Source organism: Moschus berezovskii, chromosome 9, assembly GCF_049115385.1.
Source record: "Moschus berezovskii isolate FMDL1 chromosome 9, NW_MosBer_1.0, whole genome shotgun sequence".
NCBI classification, from domain to species: domain Eukaryota; kingdom Metazoa; phylum Chordata; class Mammalia; order Artiodactyla; family Moschidae; genus Moschus; species Moschus berezovskii.
Genome location: NC_142468.1, coordinates 83456589 through 83471109, shown reverse-complemented (window position 1 = coordinate 83471109; position 14521 = coordinate 83456589). Strand labels below are relative to the sequence as shown.

At 44.8% G+C, this 14521-nt stretch overlaps 1 protein-coding gene across 9 annotated transcripts in view; it reads right to left on the bottom strand.

The window, feature by feature from the left end:
* The window catches only part of PDE8B (phosphodiesterase 8B), a 352403-nt gene that overhangs the window by 307506 nt on the left and 30376 nt on the right, over window positions 1-14521 (bottom strand). For 4 of the 9 annotated variants that reach the window (XM_088839884.1, XM_055436844.2, XM_055436847.2 and 1 more), the window contains exons 2-3: window positions 12073-12281; window positions 11829-11966 (exon numbers count right to left, since the gene is read on the bottom strand). The exons of 2 other annotated variants lie outside the window; for them this stretch is intronic. In XM_088839884.1, coding sequence (XP_088696010.1) covers window positions 11829-11849 — 21 coding nt within the window. In that variant the 5' untranslated portion in view covers window positions 11850-11966; window positions 12073-12281. Of the gene's footprint in view, window positions 1-9152; window positions 9246-11828; window positions 11967-12072; window positions 12282-14521 lie in introns of those variants that run through there. 3 more of the 9 variants (XM_088839887.1, XM_088839886.1, XM_055436850.2) reach the window with 2 other exon arrangements.

Sequence of the window (14521 nt, the reverse complement as noted above, 5' to 3'; positions counted from 1 at the left end):
TCAATATTATGTTACAACCCATCAGGGAGAAGAATCTGAAAAAGTATATATACATAAAAGAGTGTGTGTGTGTGTATACACATATGTACATAAAAAATCTCTGTGCTATACATCTGAAACTTACATGATATTGTAAATCAACTATACTTCAGTAAAAAAAAAAAATTGGGGCGAGTGGGGAAAGAGACTTCCCTGGTAGTCCAGTGGTTAAGACTTGTGCTTCCATTGCAGGGGGCATGGGTTTGATCCCTGGTCAGGGAACTAAGATCCCACATGCTGCACAGTGCAGCCAAAGGGAAAAAAGTGGAAAAGAAAAAAAAAAAAGACAAACACAAAAAGACTCCAGCTCTTTATAAATCAAAGAAATATAAATTAGAAAAACAATATAATTTATCTTTCTCAAACTGATTTTTTAAAATTACTTAGATTTGGTGAGGGCTGGGAGGAGAAGACATTCTCAGATCTCTTCTTCCCAGAAGAAAAGCTATCAGTGTATAACCAAGGTCCTTTTGCTACAACAGGATGTCTAGACACAAGAACTACAGGTGGGCATGCAGACTCGTGGTGACTGGAGAACAAGAGGCACCCCTGTCACCAGCCAGGGGGCCAGCTGAGTCGTCGGACTGATCAACTAGGTTATATCCTCTCCTCTGTGGCAGAGGACACGGTACATATGACTGAGTCCCACTTAGATCAAATGGAGCAGGTAAGGACTTCCCCAAGAGAAAGAACAATAGACTACAATGATAACAGATTTTATTTCAGGGGACAAGCAGGCTTTCTCTCGCCTCCTTCTCAGACACTCCAAATTCCTCCTGCTGGGGCCACTGTCCTGAGTTACGGAACGACCAAGCCATCACGGATTCAGCTCAAGTCTCAGGTGATGCTTGCCTTTCCATCATCCCGAGGATGGACTAGGAGGGATGGTGCCTCCTTCTCGGCTGTAGTGGGATCTGCCTTTCCTGCTGTGATCACAGGTGATGTGTGAAATAACGCACAGGAAGAGGCCACTCCTAAAAGAAAAGCTGCAGTCCCAGAAACGGCCTATGTCAACCTAAAAGTAGGAACAGATACGAAATGAGTCTGCTATGGGTGTCCAGAGAGAAGTCAGGAAAGGTGATTCCAGCCATCGGCCATTCATTCTAGGCTCCAGCCACAGAATCTCAGAGCGAGAGGATCACCCAGATGTCTTTTTACAGTCCATACTAATCACTCCTTTAATTCCCTGCTGCAATTTGCATCAGCCCACTAGTGACCTCCAAGTTGTTCTTACATCGTTTCAAAGGAATTCAGCATGTCCCCTTCACTAGCAGGAAAACCACAGGTCAAATCCTAGCTTCTTCCTTAAGCCTCTTCCCTTGAGTACCCTAGTCTGGGATGACCCCTCTCATTATCCCTACCAGACGATAATCACATTCTGGCTTATGGCAGATTTGCTTTTGTTGCCTTGAGTTATTTTATATGTTTAGCCTCAAAGTTGACTCTTTGGGTAGTCACATCTTCCTCCCGCCAGCTTTCTTTATATCCCCAAAGAATATAAAGAAAATAACACCACACACAGCGCTAGGCAGCATAGCCTAGTGGCTCAGACCCAGAGCTGCAGAGTCTGATAACTGGGTACGAATTCCAGCTCTGTCACTTACTAGCTGCATGACTGCAGCAGCTTACTCAGCCTCGGTGTGTCTTCTTTATCAATAAAATGAGGACAAAAGTGGCCCCACTTCACTGGGCTGCAATGAGGGCTGAGACAAACGCACGGCGAATGTTGAGCATGGGGCCTGAGTGCTGGGCAAACACCACCTATTCGTGTGTCAGTGTTAGTAAACACCTGCTAATTGAAAGATCCTAATGGGGAAGGGCACTCAGTAAATAGAGAAGAGCTGATCCAGAGTGCTGTGAGCCCCAAGCCATCCTCCAAAAAGCAAGCACAGATCCAGAGAATCTGCCTTCTGCTCTAACAGGCTCCACAGGACAGGTCAAACATTGGCTTGGCCAAAAGTTTCGTCCAGGTTTTTCCATGACATCTTACAGAAAAACCCGAATGAACCTTTGGGCCAACCCAATATTTTTTAAATTTATTTTTAATTGGAGGATAATTGCTTTACAATGGTGTGTTAGTTTCTGACATACAGCCGCAGGAATCGGCCATAGGTATACATCTGTCCCCTCCCTCCTGAACCTCCCTTCCTCCCAACCCCATCATTACCTTCGAGGTCCTCACAGAGCAGGGGGCTGAGCGCCCTGTGTTACACGGCAGCTTCCCATCAGCTGTCTATGTTACACCTAGTGTGTGCATGTCAGCGCCACTCTCCAGTCACCACACTCTCTCCTTCCCCCGCTGTGTCCACAAGCCCATTCTCTGCCCTGCCAACCCACTGTTACTGCAGCACCTCGGGTTCTGGTGGAGGGAAAGAAATGTGGGGAAGGAAGGGCACAACTGAGGTTTTTAAAATGGGCAAAGGACCTGAATGGACATTTCTGCAAAGACACATAAACGGCCAATAAGCCCACAAAAAGAGACTCATTATTATTAATCATAGGGCCACGCAAATCAAAATCACAGGGACTTACTACTTCCTACTGCTAAAGTGATTATAACAACAAAAAAAATCGGACAATATCAAATGTTGGTGAGGACACAGAGGAATCAGAATCCATACACTGCTGGTGGGAATGTAAGATGGTATAGCCGCTTTGGAAAACAGTCCAGCAGTTCCTCAAACAGTTAAACACAGAACTACCATATGACCCAGAAACTTCACTCCTAGGTATATAATCAAAAGGAATGAAAATCTGTCCACACAAAAACTGATCCTCATTGTTTATGCGAGCATCCTTCATAATATCCAAAAGGAGAAAAGAAGTTATTGGAGTATTAATTCATTCAACAAATATTTATTGCATACCTATTATGTGCCAGGAAAATAAGAAGTTTCTTTTCTTGGAGTTAATAAAGAGTGTAATATCTAGGGTGCAAAGAGTCGGACACGACTGAGCAACTTCCGCCTCACTTCACATCTAGGGTGTGTCCTTTCCTCTCTATCTGTCACACTCATAATTCAAGTTTCAATGGCTTCTGGTCTAAATTGTTTGCCTCTAAATAGGCTGCATGCCCACCCTGCTGTTTTCTTTAGCAACCTGTACTAAGCAGAAATAGTCAGGAGAGCTTTCTAAAATACCTATGTACTTTAACCTCTTTCTGAAGATCTTCAGTGGCTCCCCACTGAGAGGGTGGCCTGCCCCTCCTGGACCTCCACGCTCAAGTGTTTACATTTCCTACTGTATTTAGGACATGCTGGACCTTCACCTAGCAAATTTCTTCTTCTGCTTTCAAAGCCAGTTCGAGCATCAGCTCCCCTGGCAGCTCTCTGCATCTCCTAGAGCCCACCCTGAAACACAGAAATGACTCTCTGTGTTCACATGGTGTGAATTAAGTGCAGGGGATTGGTTTTGAAGCAGGTGATGGAAAACAGAGTCACCAACTGGGGAACAGTGAGATTAGCATCTGCAAGAAGCTGCTACTGTTTCTAAACTGGAGGGGCAACGGGAGGAGGTAACCAGGGCACAGGGGCCGTGATCACCTTGAGGAAGCTGCACCCCGGTGGGCCTGTCCAACAGGAGGTGGAGTCACGGTAGAGACTCACACGCTGTGAAAAAAGGAGGAGAAACACCCTGACCTGCCTCTCTCTCTGCAACCCTCCAGTCTGGCACCCTGGCCTCCCATTGGCTGGACTAGCCAAAAGTCAGCTGACATGGGGCCTGCAGAGGTTCCTGCTCCCACCACCAACATAAAGAGAGAGCAGAAGTGAGAGAGAGGGAAGGTCCCTCTTCCTGGGTAGGCAGATTGTCACTATCTCTTCTCTGATCCACTCTGATCCTATCTTCTTTATAACCCTGATCCCACTGGGCTGTGGTGTGTGTTTACAAGCCTGTTTTCTTTACTAGATTGTGGAATTCCACAGGGTGAGACAATGGCCTTATTCATTGTGGCAGTCTGAGCTCCTGGCATAAGTCACAGAACGTAATAGGCACTGTATCTTTGTTGGACACCTATTGCAAGGAAATTCCTGGAGTTACCTCCAGCTAGCCCTCCTTTTCCATCTCCTTGCTTGATTTACCTATGTTGACTGTCTGAACTCTCAGCACTAAAGACTAAGCAAGGAGGAGCTTGGGGTCCATTCAACTCTCAGGCTGCGACTCGGAGTCACAGCCTTATATTTAAATACTCCGACAACAAATCCCGATGATTATCTATAGTCAGCACACCATCAACACATCAGCCTTCTACCTACCCATAGCTCCATGAAAATTATCCAGGAAATTTCTCCAAATCTCAAGATATCCTTCCTCTACCACCCAAGATGTTCCTAGGCCACATTTCCCTGCTGTTAATCAGTATGAGTCCAGGGTAAACAGACTAATTTTAAAATCAGTTTAAGCAAAACATAATTAGGAAGATAAATTAGCTGCCCCAAAACTGCATAATGAATGCCCAAGGAGAAATTATTTTATTATCCACCATTTTCAATATCCGTGTAACGTTTTCTCTTCTATCATCACAGATGATACTCAGCTGAAAGTGTAGGGAAATACTGCAGAACTTAACTTTCGACCTTGACTGTCTGTACAATTACCAAGGAGAAAAGTGGGCTGTTTTTGTTTTTCTAATCTTGCATTTATAACACCAGCCTAGTTGTATCCGAGGGAAGTAGAGAGATTATAGTCAGACAATGTAATTATAATTGGACCCAGACAATCAGGGTCCAATTCTTGGTTCTAATTTATTGCTGGACAATCATGGGCAACTTAAATAACCTCTCAGAAATCAGTTTCTTCACAGGTACAATGAGGACGAGGATAACACCGACCTCAGCACACTGAGAGCCAGCACAGGCTGTTGGTTTCAAGCATTTCACATGACTCTTTCATCTGTACCACAGCTTCAGGACTTACCTACTATTATTTGCACTTTACACTGTACCCAAGGAGACAAGCACAGAAAGATTAACTTGCTCAAAGGGTTGTAAAAGCTGAGTGTGACTTTATATAGTGAAATCACCAACTGTCTGAAACCTAGAGCTCAATTAGTTTTTTTCTTTACACTATCCCTCCTCTCTGGACAAATTAATCTTTATAGAAAATGGTTTTTTAATTAAAGCATAGGTGATTTACAGTGCTGTGTGAACCTCTGCTGTACAGCAAAGATTCACATATTATATATATATATATATATATATATATATATACACACACACATTCTTATGTTCTTTTCCACCATGGTTTATCATCGGATATTGAATATAGTTCTCTGTGCTATACAGGAGGACCTTGCTGTTATCCAGTCTCTATTTAATAGTTTGAATCTGTTAATCCCAAACTCCTACTCCATCCCTTCCCCACCGTCCGGTCACCGCCCCTGCCTTCCACTGCCCTGGCAACCCTGAATCTGTTCTCTGTGTCTGTGAGTCTGTTTCTGTTTCAGAAATGAGTTCATCTTGTCAGAGTTTAGATTGCACATGTAAGTGCTACCACAGGATATCTCCCTGTTTGACTTACTTCAGTTATTACAGTAATCTCTAAGCTCATCCATGTTGCTGCAAATGGCATTATCTCAGTCTGTCTTGTGGATGAGTAGTATTCCATTGTATAAGTACCGCATCTTCCTTACCTATTCGTCTATCAGTACACATTATGTGGCTTCCATGCGTTGGCTACTGTGAACAGTGCTGCTATGAACATAAGGCTCACGTATCTTTTTGAGGGAGAGCCCTGTCCAGACATACGCCCAGGGCTGGCATTGAAGGGTCATATGGGAACTCTATTTTTCATTTTTTCGGGACTCTCCACACCGTTTTCCATACTGGTGGCACCCATGTACATTCCCACTGACAGTGTAGGAGGGTTTCTAGAAAGTGATTTTTTTAAATGAAGTTCTTTGTTCAGGACCTGGATCCTACACTCCTGGCTATGCATTCACTACACCCTGTGCCTCAGTTTCCCCCTGTGTAGACTGAAACAGCAGGCTGTCAGCAGCCCCCAGTCAGCAGCCTATGAGCTGGACCTAGTCTGCACTCTATTACACTGCCCAACATTCACACTTAAAGCAATGCCAGTGTTTGAAAATCAGTGTACTTCTTCATCTCTCACACACACCAACACACATTTCAGGGTTTTCTTTAAAAAATAAGCCCAGTTGGCTCGATGGGCTCTCACTCCCACAGGTCAACATCCCCCTCAAGTCGAGGGCCACCACCTCCTTTCACAAAGGACAGATATTTCCCAATTTTCAATCACCCCCGTTTCTCACAGTTTCGGGCCAACTGACGAGTCTACAACTTCTGGACTCAGTGGTCATTAGGGTCTCTTTGTTCCACCTCTAAGAGTCCCTGACTCCCTGGCCCTGAGAAGCATTTCCTGGAGGTAGCAGTCATGGCAGGGACCACAGGTTTTCCTGCATGGCGTTGTCACACAGGCTGGCCGCCCATCCCAGCCTAACTGGGGCCTTCCCTGTTTTAAGCTGATAGTCCTGAATCTGAAGAAAATCCCCAGGCCCAGGCCAAGCACGTGGTCACCCCAAGTGTCATGTCCCAAGATCCCCCTCCAGGGGCCCCTCCAACGTAGGAGATGAGGATGCCATCTCACACCCCTGTGCCCCTAAGACTCCGTGGGCAACTCTGCCATGTTAGAGGAGCTTGCCTAGCATCTCTCCCCAAGGGTATTTGTATTTGCTGGGGAAGCTGGGGCAAGCCAAATGAGAGGGCCTGGACCTGGTTATATGGCTGAGTCTCCTGACTGGGCTCAGGAGACTTAGGGAGGCCATTCAGTTTCTGAGTCCCTCCGCTCTGCCATTTATTCATTCAACAAACACTCGTGACATGCCCCCAAGGTGCCAGGCGCCATTCAAGGCAGAGCAGTGAACAGGCATGAAGGTCCTTGCTCTCAGAGGACTCACACCTGGAAGAGGAAGCAGACAGTAAAAGAAGTACACAGTATCTGATAGAGCCTCAGGTGGTGACAATGGCATAAAGAAATGATCAGCCATGTGGGAGAAGCAGAGTCCTCAGAGCTGCACAGCCATCAGCGATTTTGGCAGGTACGAAGGAGTGCCAGAGGTAAATCCAGGTTCCACCTGGCCTCTCACTTTGACCAATATATAAAATCCTTAAGTTTGAGATTTTTTGACTCTGGGATTACAAGTAACAATTCAACTTTTCAATTATAAAATGTTTCCTTCTTGGTTAAAAAAAAAAAAAAAACAGCATTACAGCTATAATGCATATCAATACCATATCTGGTTCTCCTACAATGGACTGGAAATTCATGAAATCAAATCCGCCCAAATAACAGCGCTAGGATTGAGGAAAGAGAGAGGTCAGCCTTATTAGTAAAGTGACAACATTTTATTTAAAAATGTGCCGTGGGAGTCAGGGAAAGAAAGTGAAGTTGCTTAGTCGTGTCCGACTCTTTGCAACCCCATGGACTGTAGCCTACCAGGCTCCTCTGTCCATGGGATTTTCCAGGCAAGAGTACTGGCGTGGGCTGCCACTTCCTTCTCCAGGAATCCTGACCCAGGAATCTTCCTGACCCAGGGACCGAACCCGGATCTCCTGCGCTTCAGGCAGGCGCTTTACCCTCTGAGCCACCTGGGCTCAGTCAGGGACCCATATACAAAAGCCAGAAGCAGAAAATGAATGAGTGAATGAGCAAGTGGCCCAATCCCTCCCTCCCTCCCTGCTTCAGTGAAAGAAGTGACCACTCATAAACCGTTAAATAAAGGACACCAGTAAAGCAGTCATTCATTTATTGCACCCATAGGTACTGAGGATCTTCTATATGCCAACACTATTATAAATAGTGAAAGAAGGTCATACTTGGGAAGTCCAACATATTTATCTATTTTTAAATAACTTATTTTTTCTGATTGCAAAGTAATAAATTATTTTTTATAATTTTGAAGCTTAAAGAAAGGAATAAAAGCTCTCAAGCTTTTCTCAACCTCGGCACTTTCAACATTTGGGGATGGGGAATTCTTTGTGGTGGGGCTGTAAGATGTGTCCACAAGAAGCCAGCAGCACTCCCTGCCCCCATGGAAATGTGGGGGGAATGCACTAACATCAAAAATGCATCCAGGCTTAGCAAGTGCCCCCTTGGGGTGGAGGGTGACCTCAGATCCAGAACAGCTGCCTTAAGCAATCCACTTTGCTACACAATAGGGGCCTCAGAAGGCAGAGCCTACGGGGAATCCCCCTTCTACCTCCAGGCCAACAAGCAGGAGGTTTCCTGCAGCAAGTGCCCTCATGTCCCCCTTCTCCTCCCTGATGCCAAGTCCCAAGCCCTCCGGGGACAGGCAGCACTGGCCCAGGTGTGGGCTGGGAGGCCAGGGTGGAGGTGGGGAGCGGCAGGCCTGGGCTCCGCTAAGGCGATCAGGGAGGCTGGAGCTTATCCTGTGTGCACCAGGGCTGCTGATCCGGGCCGTGCCCCAGGCCCGCACTCCTCCAGATGAGCCTGGCTAACGACCTGGGAGGAAAGCTCCCCGTGTGCAAGGCTTAGGGAGCCACACAGAAGTCCAGCAGTCTGCGGCTGCTCTACACCAGGAGGATTAAATCGTGCCTGTCCATCCTGAGCACTGCTATGAGACAGTCTCCGAGGCTGTGAGCAGGCATGCCTGCCTCTCCACGCTACGCTCTACAGGCTGTACAAAGGCTCCATTGTGCACAACCTGATCTGAGACAGAACCAGACAACCTGCCTGGCCATTGAGCCCCAGTTCTGGCTGGTTCTTCAGAACAAACACTAGTCACAAAGAAGCGTACATTTTCAGTCAGGAGAAGACATCAACACGAGCCCAAGTCAGGCACAGCATTTGTACGTGCCTTCACCTGGGTCCTGGCTGCTTGGAACCAAAGGGAAGTTAAGTCTTCAGATTCCCTGGTTCCCAATCACAGGAGGGAGAGTTGGAAGAAGAGGAGAGGCTGAGAGAATCTGGGTTCTGCTTTTATTCATTCATTGTGTACACTTGCTGAGTTCCTGTTAGATGCCTGACCCTGTGACTGGGGAGAATGTAGCTCTAGATGGAACCTTCCAGGGTTCACTAAATCAAAAGCTCCTGGAGCTTGATAATAACCTAAGTGATGAGACAAGTTTATTCCCCACCTGAAGTGGAATAAATAGTCCTCAGCTCCACCTGCCTGCTGCCATCATGGCCTGTGAGCCAGTTTTCTCAGATCTTCTGATTTTCAAGAGGCACTGGAAAACAGAATTTCTGTGTGAAATCTTTTCATTGTCACGTGCAGTCTGAAATCTCAAAATAAAATCAAAGAAAAAATTCCCGCATGGACAAAACTGATCTAGTCTCCAAGTCTTCAAATCATGACTTCCGCTTAGAGATGAATGGTAGCAGCGACCGAGAGCGAGGTGCCTGGAAGCAGTAAGATGGGTGTCCGGTTCTACCTCTTACCTGCTGTGTGACCTCGGGCAAGTAACCTAACTTCTCTGTGCCTTGCTTTCCCCATGTATAAAATGAGTGCGATAAAGTATACTGTGGACTTTAAATGAAAGAATGCACATACCAGCCTGATCTATAATAGCTCAATAAACATTAACTATCATTTTTACAGGTCATCTGGTCCATTGCCCCAGAAATCTTTTACAACAGCCTTGGCAACTGAACATTTGATCCCTGCTTGCGTGCTTTCTGAGACAGGAAGTTCAGGGTTTCTTAGGGAATGTCAGTTGTATAACAATTCCTAACTCTCAGCAGCTTAATCAAATATATGTCCGTCTGTGCTCATGCCCCAGCCCAGTGTGGTGAACGCTCCACGAGCTCTAATCCACCCCCGGCCCTCAGATCCATGCACCTTATCACTGGCGGCTCTGCCTTCTCCCAGGACCTTCCCAGAGTCCTCTACTGGGTTCTCCACTTTCAGCTGGCCAACAGGCAAAAAAAGAAAGCTGGAGAGAAAGAAAATATTAGGTGCCTCACATCTGCACATTCCCATTTGCCAGAACTCTGGCACATGGCCCCAATCTAATTGCAAAGGAAGCTGGAACATGAAATGTTCCTCCATCCAGCAAGAGAAAATAGCATGGGCGGACATCTAAACAATCTCTGTCAAGCCCTGCATTCATATAAAGACAATTTGGCAGATTCAGAATGTCTGCCTGTTGGTCCCCGTCTCAACCATTAGTGCAATAGGCACAGGACATCAAGACGACGCAAGCTGGGGCAAAGCAGCTGTGGCTTTGAATCTTAGTTAAAATACTTGTTAACTCTGGACCTTGAGAAAAGTCTTCCAACTCTCTGTGCCTCAGTTTACTCATGTGAAAGATAAAGATAGTAACTGCCTCCCTGGATTGCTTTAAGGTGGAGTAAGATAATACAGGCCTTGGCCCACTGCGTAACATCTGATATATAACTTGGAATTAATGCTCCTGTCTCCCCTGAGCCTCTTCTACATGAATGTTTTCCAGGTATTTGAAAATGACTATCATTATTTCTGTAAGTTTTCTCTTCTCCAGTTTCCTCAGCTATTTTCATTGTTTTTATATCATGTCATTGCTAGCCCCTAACTCTCCCTGTTCCATGGACAGACCTCAATTTGTCAAGGGACCAAATATGATGCCTGCCTTAGGTGTCTCTGAAAACACACCCTGAGATAAGTCTTGAGCAGATAATTTGGTGGGGTGCGTTATCTTAGGAAACAGAAGTGAGGGAAATGGGGAACGGAGAAAAGTCAATAAATGAGTGAGCTACACCTGGGGGCAACCAGATGCTTCACCAAAGGTGCTCCACAGACGTCTCATAAGCTCATGGAGAGATGCCCATCAGTTCAGTTCAGTCCAGTCGCTCAGTCGTGATCAACTCTCCGTGACCCCATGAATCACAGCACGCCAGGCCTCCCTGTCCATCACCAACTCCCGGAGTTCACTCAAACTCATGTCCACAGAGTCGGTGATGCCATCCAGCCATCTCATTCTCTGTTGTCCCCGTCTCCTCCTGCCCCCAATCCCTCCCAGCATCAGAGTCTTTTCCAATGAGTCAACTCTTTGCATGAGGTAGCCAAAGTACTGGAGTTGCAGCTTTAGCATCAGTCCTTCCAATGAACACCCAGGACTGATCTCCTTTAGAATGGACTGGTTGGATCTCCTTGCAGTCCAAGGGACTCTCAAGAGTCTTCTCCACCACCACAGTTCAAAAGCATCAATTCTTTGGCGATCAGCTTTCTTCACAGTCCAACTCTCACATCCATACATGACCACTGGAAAAACCATAGCCCATAGGGAAATGCAAATGAAAACTACAATGAGATTCTACTATCTACTTGCTGAAACAGTGAGGATGTAAAACAGAGACGACCCCAAATGTCTGCGAGGCTGTGGAAGAACTGGAATCTTCACACATTGTTGATAAGAATGTGAAATAGTTCAACCACAGTGGAAAACAGTTTGACAGTCTCTTTAAACGTTAGGCGTACATCTACCACACAACCTAAAGATTCCACTCCTGGGAGTCCACCCACAAGAAGTAAGAACATATGTCTACACCATAACTTGCACATACAGGAGCATTATTCATGACATTCAAAAACTGAAAACCCAAATTCCTGTTATCAGATGAGTGGATACAGACAGCGTAATATAATTCAAGAGAGCACTCCTCTGGGCAGCCGTGGCCAACTCTGAAAGTGCGAACGAGACTTGTGATTTTAAGGTGAAATGTGGAAGAGAATTGTTCCCACACTGTGAACATGATAGAAATATTTAAGATTAGGTAAGGTTACACGATGCTATATTTCAGTGCCTGTATAAGTAATTTTGGAGCTGACTCACCCCAGCGGTGCGAAGCAGCATCTGGCCGTGCAATGGCTCTCCTTCTCTGGCTTCCGTTTCAGCTGACCTGACTCCTGGGCCAGGTGTGTGTGTTTAGCTCCGTGATGAAGGATTCCAGCTTCTGCAGGACACCCTTGTCTACAAGTTCAAAGACAAGAACAAATAGGAGCTTCAGTCTGTCTTTGTGGGGTTCTGCCTCACGTTCCTGAGACACGGCCTGCTTGTGACATCCCTCCCTGCTCACCTGTCCATAGACTTCAAAGGTCTGACTGGAGTCAGACCTGTCCCAAGCTCATAGAGCTACTGGAGTATTTCAGTTTCTTGCAGCTTGTCAGACTGAAGACCTTATTTTCTTGCTGACCATCACTTGGAGGCTGCCTTCAGCTCCTTGGTGCATATGGAAGCTCAGGACAAGGCAGCTTACTCCTTCAAAGACAGCAGGGGAGAGGTCTCCTAGCAAGATGAAATGCAGTTTTATGTAATATAATCGTGTGCACATAATCACACATATCCAATTGCCTTTGCCAAGCTCCACCAGTCAGAAGCATTTCACAGGTCCCATTCACACTCAAGAGGAAGAGATCACACAAAGGTTAAAGCCAGCTGGTGTGGAACATAAGGACTACTCTGGAGTTGGTCTGGCAGTCCACCTTCCCCAATGATTTGTATATCTATCACATGAAAAAGACATTTACTCCCTTCCAATTTCCCCAAAAAGCACATCCCATTATAGCATCTGTTCAGAGTCTAGAATCTCACCATCTAAATCAAGTCCAGGTATGGAGAAGTCTCTGAGTATAGTTACTCTCAGACTATAAAACGAGGCAACCTATATAACTCCCAAGCAGCCAACACACAGCAGAGGAACAGGCACAGTACAATAGTAATTGACTTCCTATTTAAAATGGGAGAGAAGATATGAAAGGTAAAAAGGAGTCACCAATCCAAAATCCAAAGAAAGTGTGAAATTCAGCCTTGCAAATTCTTACTAGTTCCTTGATTAGATTCTAAATTCTGGGAATAATCCCTGGTAGCTCTTGCTTCCACCCTCTGGGTAATGTTGCGTTTTTCATGAAAGGCAGGACATTTGCAATTGAGTATGTTTATCATCCTGCTTCCTGCCAGTAGAATTTTGGAGACCTAACCGCCTCCCTTCAGTTTTTACTCTTTCTATGTCTTTCAGTTTAAGTTGGCAGTGCTTTTGCCAAAAAAAATAAAAAAATTCTTAAATACTTTGTGGGTCTCCTGTCAATTTCCCTCACACACAAATCCTCAGTTTTCTGGGACAGGCACTCCTTCACCTAGGGTGAAGATGCTGGGATGGTTAAGGGACCACTCAGACAGGCCTTATCATTTGAGAAGTTGTATGAGGCACACCCTTTATCTCTAGAGAAGGCCTGTCATGGGACTGAATACAATTCTGATCCTTGGATCTTTCCAAGGTTTTAACAAAACCACTTGTACAATAACCACTTGGCTTTTTTTCTAGGCCAGGGTTTATCTCTATGCCACACGCTAGAAAGTAGTTTCTCACTTTAAACATCTTTAGCCATTTGGAGAGACTGAGGATTGTCAAAATCACCACGTCCCAGTTCCTTTTTTGTTGAACAGTTCTTCCCTCATTTTATCTTTCTCCTCCAGCATTTTACTATATGCAGCAACTAAAAACCAGGTGGCACCTTCAACATTTTGCCTGGAAACATCAGCTAGATAAACAAGTTTATCACTTACCTGTTCTGCTTCACACATAACTGCAGGAGACAGTTTTGCTAAGCTTTCTGTTACTACCTAAGAAGCAACCCTCTTCCTCCAGTTTCCAATACCACATTTCTCACTTCCTTTTGGGTCCCCAGCAGCAGCATCCTCCAGGTTTGAATTCTTACTAACATTCTGTTCAAGGCAACTTGGGCTTTTTCTATCGTGTTCCTCAAAATTCTTCCAGCCTCTAAGCAGTTCCAAGTCAACTGCACTGTTTTAGGTATTTGTTATAGCAGCACTCCACTTGTAGGTACCAAAAATATAACCTTGTGTCTTTAAGTTTAATTGACTAGCTGCATTGGAATTTTAAGTACATGGGAAGATTTTGAATGTCGGTAAGAAGTTTCAAAATCCAGCATCTCCAACCTGAGCTACATGATTTTTTTTTTTTTTTGGTTTTGAGTTTGACATAATTACTATGTCACCACAAAGGTACAGAAATATGTATTTTTAAAGATACTCTATCCTCAGGAGAGTATAAGAATACTCATAAGAGTAAGCATAGTGAGAAAAGAGAAATAAAGTATGCAAGTACTTTATAATAGTATAAGTATAAATATAATAGTGGTGTAAACGTTTCAATAATTCAATATATATGTTTCTATTTTTAAAGGCATTTGTAGCATTTAAAAGATTCAGATATAGGATACTCGTGATTTTAGACAAAATCAGTTAGCGTGTAAATTAACATTTAAATGCCTGGAAAATGTTATATTGGTTAAATTCATAAATTTTAAATTTTTTTTAGTGGTATAAAGAGTTTTCGAATTTTCAGAGGAATCTTGTTTAATCTATTTATACAATTAATAAACCCAGCTTTAAAGTCAAAACAACAGGTAACTGTGCCTCAGGACGTACCGAGTCCTCTCCTTGGATACTAAAGAATTTAATCAGATGCAAGCATTCCGGAAAGATTCGTGGAGGAGAGGTAGAAG